Here is a 10,505-nt window from a genome sequence, read left to right on the forward strand (position 1 = left end):
AAATTGTCGCCTGCTTCCTCTGGATCTTAGACTTGGGGAAGTCCGGAACGTTCTTCTTCAGGGTGATCTGATAATGAGGCTTCGTGAAGTCGACCTGCAGCTTCCAAATGCCCCCTTTGCAGCCCAACCCCTGCAGCCGCAGAATATCTGCGACGCCCTCCCAGCGCCCCTCTCCAACAGTAAATAGGCACTTTACGGGCGCCTCCCAAATACCGGACACTGTTCTAGTCCGGTGCATGTCCAGAGCCTAGCATGGTGCCTGGCATACAACAGACGTAAGGATTTCTGGAGTGAATAAATGAAACAAGCTTCAAGAGTAGTATCCCCGACCGCACAGCGTGCCCTTAACCAACCCGGTTGCTCTTTACTGGAGCCAAAGCCCTTTATTTCGGGTTTCACCAGCCCACGTGGACGGAGGTTCCGGCCGGCGTCTTTGGCTTCCAGAGACTGGGTCCACCACTATCCCAGATTGCACCGCGACGCCGAGCTCTTCCGCACTCACAGTGACTTTTCACTTTGCGCTTTCCTTACCTAGGTTTTGGCTTCTCAACCCAACTCCTGTACTGGTGACTGACAAAGATACACAGCCAATAGAAAATCAAGATGTTCCGGAAGGGTCGGCCTCTCAGCCAATAGAGAGAAAGCAGCGAGGGTGGTTGCGTAGAGAGGCCCTTAGCAGGTTTGCTGGAATTGTGGCGATTGGAGGTCCTAACACACCGCAATCATGGTGAGACAGGGAGCAAAGAAGAGGGACTTGGGGTAGGGATAGAGGAATGGGGAGGGGAGGTCATGGGAAGTTTGGGAGGTCGAGAGGCCTGGTGGTCGATTGAAGGAAGCCACTTCAGTTTGAAGGGGGTGCGAACCTTGGTGAGGACAGCGGCGGGAAATGGGGCTCCTCGAAGCCTCACAGCGCTAATCTCAGAGCTGGAGTTCAGGGTATCCAGGCGCCTCCAGAGTGGAGGACGGTGCGTAGAGGAGCCTGCGAATCAGGGGCTGCGCTGGGTGCTATGGCCTTGTTTGCCCCTCGAGCTGAGCCCCTCCGCTCTGTTTGCTTCAGTCTATTATGTCCTATAACGGAGGGGCCGTCATGGCCATGAAGGGGAAGAACTGTGTGGCCATCGCTGCTGACAGGCGCTTCGGGATCCAGGCCCAGATGGTGACCACGGACTTCCAGAAGATCTTTCCCATGGGCGACCGACTGTACATCGGCCTGGCGGGTCTTGCCACCGACGTCCAGACAGTGTAAGTGTCGGGGGTTCCCACCCACACCCACGCTTCTTGGACTAGCCTTGCCTAGCGGGATGAGTGGCCTGGGTGTCAGTCTTCTACTGAACACTACCACTGAATCTGAGACTTTGTCGAACACTGTTAACGATAGAGTGGATCCTAACCAGGTTAGCATTTACTCGGAGCCAGATACTGTGGAAAGCACCTTATCTTCATGGACCTTAATCTTCTTAAGGACATACATCACCATGTTGCTCTCCCATTTTGCAGATGAGGAAACAAGGTATCAGAGAGTCTTACTGCTCAAGTTGTAAGCTAATGACTGACTCCCAGGATCCCAATTTCTGAGGCCAAAGCTCATGCTCAGTCCCTAAAGAACTACAAGTGGTCTAGTTGGGAGACAAGGCAGGCATATCGAAAGATAATTAATCCATAATGAGCTGGTGCATATTAACTGCTAGAGTAGCTATTTAGTTGACAGTGATTTTGTGAGAGAAGGGAGAATTGGGGAGATGAAATAAGGATTCTGTGAGGTGTGAGGGCTGTGGTCATAACGGGGTGGTGTAGTGGGAAAGGAAAAGAAGGCATTTCTGAGAGTTGTTGCTGACTTACCTAAGTGGCTACTTGGATATTGTGAGGCCAAAGAGTTGTGCATTGAGGTTGGGATTCCTGTCTTTTTTATCTGTTAAGTGTCTAGTTTAGTACTTGACATGTAGGCAATCTAGAAATGTTTCAAAGATGATTTTTGTTTTGAGCATGTTGACTGAAATTGAGAAGACTAGTTTTAGGGGAAAGGTGATGACTTTGATTTTGATACCAATTTTGAAGTGACAAGCCAAGTAGAAACATTCTGTGAGCAGTTGAGGTCTTGAGATTATATCTCAGGGCTGGATAGGCTTTGGTGATCTGTTAAATCTATGAGAACAGATTACAGAGAGACAAAATGTATAGAGAGAAAAAATAAGTGACAACTCAAGAGCTGAGCTGTATATTCAGTAGTGGGGTAAGAAGAGAGACAAGAGGAAAAGAGTCAGGGTCAAAGTTTCAAGAGGGAAGATGGGGTTACAGGTGGCCTAAGAAGCAGCACTTCTTGGACATAGTTCGTAGAAGATTGATAATTCCTGATGTGATATTTTTGAATTGTGGTGCTAGAGAAGACTCTTTAGAGTCCCCTGGACTCCAAGATCAAACCAGTTGATCCTAAAGGAGATCAACCCTGAATATTCATTAGAAGGACTGATACTAAAGCTGAAGCTCCAATACTTTGATCACCTGATGCAAAGGACTGACTCATTAGAAAAGACCCTGATGCTGGGAAAGATTGAAGGCAAAAGGAGAAGAGGGCAGCAGAGGATGAGATGGTTAGTTAGCGTCACTGACTCTATGGACATGAATTTGAGCAAACTCCAGGGGATAGTGAAGGACAGGGAAGCCTGGCGTGCTGCAGTCCATGGGGTCACAAAGAGTTGGATACAACTTAGCGACTGAACAACAACAGATGTGGATGGGAGCTTGTCAGGAATTTTTTTCTCTCATTTCCTTTAAACCTTCCTAAAGTCTCAATAATATATATAACTTGGATATTCTTCCTGAGATCTGAACCAACCAGTCCTTTTATCCCAGTGCTGGTGGAATCAGAGAATGATGGCTTAGTGTTCCTGTCACTGTGAGGCCCCCATTAGTCTTCCTGTCTCCAATCACAGCTGTTCCCCTCCCACTATTTTCTTTTCTTCAGGAGGCTTCTCTCGCCAAGTTTGCATGTTTGTGGGCAGTCACTGCTAATTTTGCTGGGCCTCATTTTCCTCGATGACGCTTAGGCTTGTGTCTTTCTTCTGGGGTCCTGTGACTCAGTGCTCCGCTTCCAGCAGTCTTGTCACTGGTCTGCTCCCTGCAGGGCCTGTCCCTGAGCTCTGCCATGGCACTGGAGGAGGCGTGGCCTCTTTGCTTAGGTGTCTTTCGGTCCAATAGTGCAGCTGCTGCTGTTTATTAACACTCATACGTTATCTCACTGCCAGATGACTTACTTTGTCCCCATCTTAGGAATGGAAAATTAAGTGGGAAGAGGAAGACTTAGCCCAAGTCAGCTCTCTCAGTTTACTGCTCTTTCTACTGTAAGCTGCCATCACTATGTCTGCATTCAGGCTCCTGTCCAGAGTGTGCTGTATAAACTATTCCTCAAAAACGTGTGTGTGGGGGGGTGGGGGTTGGGGGGGGGTTGGGAATCCGCTTCTTTACTCCCCTTTTCTCACCTCAAAAAAAGAATGAGGAAAAAGGTTAGCAGAGTGGCATGTTTACAGGTAGAAGTGTTGGACAAAACCTCAAAGTGGGCATGAGGCTGGACTTCGGGTAAGAAAATCACTGGGAGACGGGGAGGAGTCTCTTGGCAGGTTTGGGATTGTGTGTCTCCTTAGGCATCTCCTGACCTCCATGAGGTGTACACAGGGGACATTCAGCAATTACTTGCTAACACACTGTCTCCTTCTACCACAGTGCCCAGCGCCTCAAGTTCCGGCTGAACCTGTATGAGCTGAAGGAAGGCCGGCAGATCAAACCTTACACCCTCATGAGCATGGTAGCCAACCTTTTGTACGAGAAACGGTGAGTAGAAGGGTAGCCTGGGACTTGGGGAACATACCTAGGAAGGAAATTCCCCTGGCTGACTCATGTCTTATTTGTAGGACAGTATCCTTATTTTGGGGGGTATGTTTTCTCTGGGCCTAACAATCAAATAAGAAAGAAAAAGGGCTACTTCAGAAGAAGGCAGGGAAAGCAAATAACCTTGATCCCAGGCAACAAAATTAATGCTACCAAAGTGTGCCCAGGAGTCTCCCAGCCAGGAGCCACCCTTACCCCAGAGTTCATTCTGTTGTGATCATTAGATTCTCTGGAATACATGGAATCTAGGAATTGCGTATGTTAATTTTTGACATTTGGTAACTTTATGGTGAGACAAGAAGGGGCCCCTAATTGTAGAATTCAGTCCAGAAGTTGTGATGAAATTGAAGGGAGAGCCTGTAGATACTTTCCCCCTCCATCTCTGGGCAAAACTGGGTGGTAAGAAGACGAGTTGAGCTCTTTTTTTCTTTCTTTCTTTATTTTTTTTAAACTTTTTATTTTGAAATAATTTTTGACTTTATAGAAAAGTTACAAAAGTACTCTTTAGCTTTAAAACTAAAATTTTGCCATTTCCATATGTGGAGCAATATTGTTGCCTTTTTACTATTGAAAAATAAGAGGTATTGTTTTTTGGTTGATGTTAATATTCTTAGCTATGAATTGTCTGACATATGTAATAACCATGTTTCTAAAAATCCCAAATTGAGAAAGGCTTAACAAAAGATTTTGAAAAACTATTTTATGGGGGTAGGCAGGGAGAGGTGTTTCTTTTGTTTTGTTTTATAAATTTAATTGAGGTGTAATTGATTTATAATATTGTATTAGTTTCAGATATGGGGGGAAATCTTACAGAGTTGTACAGATTACCTCACACTTAGGTTCCATATATTTAATGGTTCATGTTTACTCGTAATAAAAATATGAGACATTGAGGCTGACCTGGAAAATTCTAGATTCTTAGCTATTGTAACCAGGCTTTCTGTACAAGTCCAACTGAAGTCATTGATTTTTCAGCAGGATAGGCAAATGCAATGATTTGCAAAATTGAGCCATGTACAGACCCTTTTTAAAGTAAAAAACTTCTTATGGATCCCAGAGAATCCATTCAGGCACCTCTGTGAAACACTGCCAATAAAAAGTAAACACTAACCTTCAGGTGGTACCTTGGCATCAACATGACTGGAAGTATAAACACAGGCCCTGAGTTGTGTTGTTGTATTTAGTTTTAAGGTTGTTACCCAGATAATTCAGGACATTCTTATTTAACTTTATTTTCAGTTTATTGAGAGGAAAATACAAAATTAATTTCTTAGAGAAATTTGATGTCTCGGGATCTGTTTGAGAAATACCAGATCAAAGTGCACTACTTCCACCTCTTCCTCTACCTAACAATTATTATTTTTTATTTAGAATTATTATTTTTTACAAAGTTGTACCTTAAGATCATGCCCATGGGTATTACTGAGAACTGATATAAGACATGAATAATGTCTGTTTACTTACTGTTTCTGTTGAGGATACTGGCCATTACTTTTTGAGTATTTCCTATATAAAGATCCCTATGATGACCCAGGACCCTATGACATCCCTGTTCAGCCTAAAGAAGTTGGAGCAGTCATCACCCCTTTCCCCGGTGACCTGAGTCCCCATGGCCTGAGATGGGGCTAGATAGTCACTCAGTCACAAGCAGGGTGTTAAGGGGCCAAAGATTTGACCCATAAATAAAAAGAGTGGGGATTGTGGAGCCCTATACCAAGGTCACAGATGTGGGGCCCTGTACCAGGGTCATCTCTGGAACTGACTAAGCCCCATAACAGCTATTGCCTTGAGACCCCCTGACCTAAACTAGCCAACTCCCTGACTCCCTATTAGGTAAAATACCCACACTATAGCACCCTAACCAATCACCTAATGCCACCCTTCCGGCAGGAAGTTTCTTTGTCTTTGAGACTATAAAAATTGGCTACTAGCCCACAAAAGGGGTCAGCTCTCCCTTGACCTGGTCCGGTGTTCTAACAATGTCTCCTGCCCAATCAACTGTATTTTCCTCTCAAAATAATAAATGAAGATCTCTTAAGATAGATTCTTCTCAGATTTCAAGGTCTAGAGCAAGTTTCCGATGAGCTGTTATTTCCTGATGGCAGACAATGACAATAATCCACCTCACTGAGTATTTTTTTTGCTTTGCCTGCTGGGAGACTCAGAACAAAACTTTGTGTTTAGTTTGAGTGTCTTGCATTCTGTTTGGAGGGGTTTTTTGTTGGTGGTGGTGCATAGGAAGACCTTTTTTTAATGAACTGATTTACACTGTTTTGTTAGTTTCTAGTAGCACAAAGTGATTTAGTTTTATATATATATGCATATTCTTTTCCATGATGGTTTTTTTAACAAGGGCCTCCCTGATAGCTCAGTTGGTAAAGAATCCGTCTGCAATGCAGGAGACCCCATTTTGATTCCTGGGTTGGAAAGATCCTCTGGAGGAGGGATAGGCTACCCTCTCCAGTATTCTTGGGCTTCCTTTGTGGCTCTGCTGGTAAAGAATCTGCCTGCAATGCAGGAGACCTGGGTTCGATCCCTGGGCTGGGAAAATCCCCTGGAGAAGGGAAAGGCTACCCACTTCAGTATTCTGGCCTGGAGAATTCCATGGACTGTGCAGTCCATGGAGTTGCAAAGAGTCAGACATGACTGAGCAACTTTCACTTCACGTGGTTTTTTTTTTTTTTACAGGATATTAAATGACCATTATATTTACAAGATATTGAACATAATGCTGTAGAGCAGGACCGTGTTTAACTATTTCATATATAGTATCTGCTAACCCCAAACTCGTAATTTATTCCTTCCCACTCCCTTTCCCCTGTGGTAACTGTAAGTTTGTTTTCTGTGTCTATGAGTCTGTTTCTGTTTCACAAAGAAGTTTGTGTCATATTTTAGGTTCCACATAAGTGATACCATATAGTATTTCTTACTTCACTTAGTATGATAATCTCTAGGTCCATCCATATTATTGCAAACGGCTTATGTTTTTGTGGCTCAGTTTTATTTTCAGTGTTTTTCTACAAACTGCTTGAAATCTTTTTTTGAAAGGAGTAAAGGTATAGGTGTATAAATAGAAGACTGAATGGTGATAGGACCTGGATGAGGATAGGGAAGAACAGGTTAAAAAAAAAAGAAAATTCCCGAAGAAAGAAAGAGGAAGAGAGGGTCAGTGGTGAGGGAATATGAAGGTAAGAGTCAGAGAAAAGAAGAAAAAGTCTTAGAGCATTTATAGATGGCAAGAGAGGAGGGGAAGGGGGATTTGGATCTGGGCCAGGGCCTTGTCTGGATAGACTGAACAGGAAAGGAAATGCTCTTGAGTGCCATTTTCTCTCTCTGCTCCTGGTCCCACAGGTTTGGGCCCTACTACACGGAGCCGGTCATTGCCGGATTGGACCCGAAGACCTTTAAGCCTTTCATTTGCTCTCTAGACCTTATTGGCTGCCCCATGGTGACCGATGACTTTGTAGTCAGTGGTACCTGCACTGAACAAATGTACGGGATGTGCGAGTCCCTCTGGGAGCCCAACATGGTGAGTTGTTGGCGTGGAGTGGGGCTGAGTTCTGAGGTGCCCACTCCTTGACCATCAGGGGAAAATGTGTTTACCTGACTGGTAATGAGGAGAATCCCTGAAGGAAATGGTAACCCACCCCAGTATTCTTGCCTTTGAAATCCCGTGGACAGATCAGCCTGAAGGGCTACAGTCCATGGGGTCGCAAAATAACAACAACAATGGGGAGAATGGTGCGGGCAGGAGAGAAAGTCACAGCTGTTGAGCCTTGGAAGGGTGTCTAGAAACTTCATCTGCCAGAGCCTTGGCTCCCAGAGAGAGCGCCTTCTGTGAGGAGACCTCAGTCAGATATTTGCTACAGCGACAAATAATTCCTCATTGGAGTTTATGGGGTTCTCACATCCATTCATTGAATAAACATTTAACAGGGTGTAGGATTATTTAGAGGCAGCTCAGCAGAACGGGCTGTGGAGCCAGGTTGTCTAGGTTGGGAACCCAGATCCACCTACCATCTAAATTGGTTATGTTCTTGGGTAAGTCACTTTACTTCTCTATGCCTCCACTTCCTCAGCTGTTAAGCAGGGATAATAGTAGAACCTGTCTTACGAGTGGTGGTGTGAGGAAATGGCCTGGAAAGATGAGAGCAGTGCCTGACAGGGAGGGTTAACTGGTGTGCCAGTTCTGCCAGGCTCCAGGGAAACCAGGAAGTCCATCCTCAAGGGCCCATTGCAGCCAGTGAAGCCAGACAGACACCCAGTTATCTGTTAAAATGAAGTTGACGGGGAAGAGGAAGAAGTAAAGGACCTGGTTGGCAGAAGGAACAGCCTGTGCAAAGGTTAGAGGTTCAGGAGGGGCCTGGGGAGTGGAGTGACTGGAGAGAGCTTGCTGTGGTTGCTGGAGTGTGGGCAGAATGTGGAGGAAGGCGGAGCCTGAGGTCAGAATGAGCCTTGCAAATGCTTTGGATGGCATGCCAAGGAATTGGCACTTTTTTCTTTTGACATGGTGTCTAAGGTAGTAAGAGACCCTAGGAGCCAGAGGCCTGCAGGTTGGTGCGGTGGGCTGTTGGCACCTGCAGGAGGTGCTGAGGTCCTGAGCAAAGAAAGTGGCATTGGGGGAGCAGGGCAGCCAGAGTCTAGAGGATTTAGTCCCTTAAAACAGAAGTGAGAATGGTGGAGATGCTGAGGATACTTGAGTTTTCTAGCTAAGCAAACCAAGATAGAGGATGTAGAGGACGGAAGAGGTTTGGCAGGAAATGGTTCCATGGTTGGACAGGCTAGGTTCTGTGGCACTTTGGAGCCATGTGGGAGGAGAGATGATCAGACAGCTGGTGAGGCACAGAGGAGCGGTGGGGACTGTTCTCCCCATTTTACAGAAGAGGGATTGAGGTTTTGTGGAGGGACACTGACTTGCTCAAGGTCACACTGCTGGTTAACGGAGGAGGTTCAGGGCCTCAACTTTATCTTAGTAACCCTGCTTCCTTCTGAGAAGGGGCTGAGGGGGTTTCTTGCACCCAGGGTACTATCCCTCCAGACACAGGAGGTGCCTGGGCTGGGCACCTTGAGCCTAGAGAAAAGAGAATTAAGGAGCCAGACCAAGTGAAGGTCTGAGGTTCTGGGGATTGAAAGGCTGCTACTCTGTTGGCAGGATCCAGAACACCTGTTTGAAACCATCTCACAAGCCATGCTGAATGCTGTGGACAGGGATGCGGTGTCAGGCATGGGAGTCATTGTCCACATCATGTGAGTATGCGTCAGAAGTCTGGGAGCTTTGCAGACACGTGCCTCTCCCCTCCTGCACAAATAGCCCATCTTCCCAGCCCCCGAGTCAGGTGTGAAATAAGAAAGGTTCTTGCAGCAGGCACCAGATAGCAGATATCCGTGCTTCCTAAGGGTGGCAGCTGGGAGCCTACCTGGATTCCCTTCCCCCAACCTCTGTCCAGTGAGGCTCCCTGGCCCTGAGTCGCCTCCTCTTGCTCACAGTAGACATTTCTTGCCTTCCTGAACAATGTTCCCCAAATCTCAGGGACATGTGCAGGGCTCCTGCAGATTGATCAGAATACATCCTGGGTCCCTCCTCTCCTCTCCCCCAGCATGGAAGCCACACCTGTATGGTGTACCGAGCTCAGTGACCACCTTCCAACCCCCTAGCCAGAGTCCTGCCACCCTTTCCCTCTTGTTTGGGGCTGTCACCAGGAATCTGACTGGCTAAAGTCAAAGGTACCCTCCCGACAGCTTTCCTTGGAAAGTGTCCCAGAATAAGGGTCCCATTTGGACCCTTTTGTTACAGGATGACCTGCTTAATTCCTGTGATAACAGATTAGGGCTGATACTGAGAATTTATAGTCACTGAAGTGAAACCCTCATACCCGCTTCCTCAGTTCCTTGTTCTCCAGGCTGGGGGAGCCCTCGCCCTGCTCTGGAGTGCTTCACACTCCAGCCTTGAGTCATCCCAGCTCTTGATGGCTTCACCTGCAGAAATTTCTCCATTTCCCCCTTCCTCACCACAGGCCAGGGGAACAAGCTGATGTTAGTGTAGCATGGGCAAAACAGCTAACCCGAGTTAGGACAGCTCTTGCTGTAGTTTGTTCTGTAGTCTCGTGGATTTAGATGTTCTGTGACTTTCCCCCCCTGCAGTGAGAAGGACAAAATCACCACGAGGACACTGAAGGCCCGCATGGACTAACTGTTTTCAGAGCCTTTTTTTTTTTTTTTAATAAAAGATTTTCTTTCACTCCTGCTTCTTTGAGTGTTTACCACAGATCTCTGTCCCCAGCTGGGCAGTTACAAATAGTACTTGGGGTACAGCTTAGCCCTCAGGTTTTCTTGACTTGCAGCGTGCTCTGCTGGCCCACCAGTGGGGGTGGCATCTGCAGATCACTTGCGGGTACGTGCTGTGCTGGAACCGCACAAGGTGCTTGATGTTCTAGAATTCAAGCACCATATCGATTCAAGGCAATATACATTTTTTCCTTGTTTAATGACCGTTAAGTAACCTGTCCAAGGCCACTTTGTGGCAGAGCAAAGGTGTAAGCCCATGTTCCATTTGACTCCAAAGCCTAGAAACCTTTATACTCAACTCTTGGAAAACCCTTCAATAGTCTTTGTTTCAGGTAGAA

The 10,505-nt window shown here is 46.3% G+C and overlaps 1 protein-coding gene across 1 annotated transcript; it reads left to right on the forward strand.

Moving 5' to 3' along the window:
- The first annotated feature begins 581 nt into the window (after nt 1-581).
- On the forward strand, nt 582-10,120 carry PSMB3 (proteasome 20S subunit beta 3). Its single transcript, XM_019982314.2, has 6 exons — nt 582-727; nt 1,058-1,242; nt 3,718-3,825; nt 7,234-7,411; nt 9,035-9,129; nt 10,024-10,120. The coding sequence occupies exons 1-6, from the start codon at nt 725-727 to the stop codon at nt 10,070-10,072; spliced, it is 618 nt and encodes a 205-aa protein (XP_019837873.1). The 5' UTR covers nt 582-724; the 3' UTR covers nt 10,073-10,120.
- The last annotated feature ends 385 nt before the right edge of the window (nt 10,121-10,505 follow it).

The sequence above is a fragment of the Bos indicus genome, chromosome 19 (assembly GCF_029378745.1).
Source record: "Bos indicus isolate NIAB-ARS_2022 breed Sahiwal x Tharparkar chromosome 19, NIAB-ARS_B.indTharparkar_mat_pri_1.0, whole genome shotgun sequence".
Lineage (NCBI taxonomy): Eukaryota > Metazoa > Chordata > Mammalia > Artiodactyla > Bovidae > Bos > Bos indicus.

Excerpts from the sequence above, each read along its gene's own strand:
- PSMB3 (XM_019982314.2), top strand. Across the intron at positions 3,826-7,233 it reads AACCTTTTGTACGAGAAACG|GTTTGGGCCCTACTACACGG; the intron begins GTGAGTAGAAGG and ends CTGGTCCCACAG. Across the intron at positions 7,412-9,034 it reads CCCTCTGGGAGCCCAACATG|GATCCAGAACACCTGTTTGA; the intron begins GTGAGTTGTTGG and ends CTCTGTTGGCAG.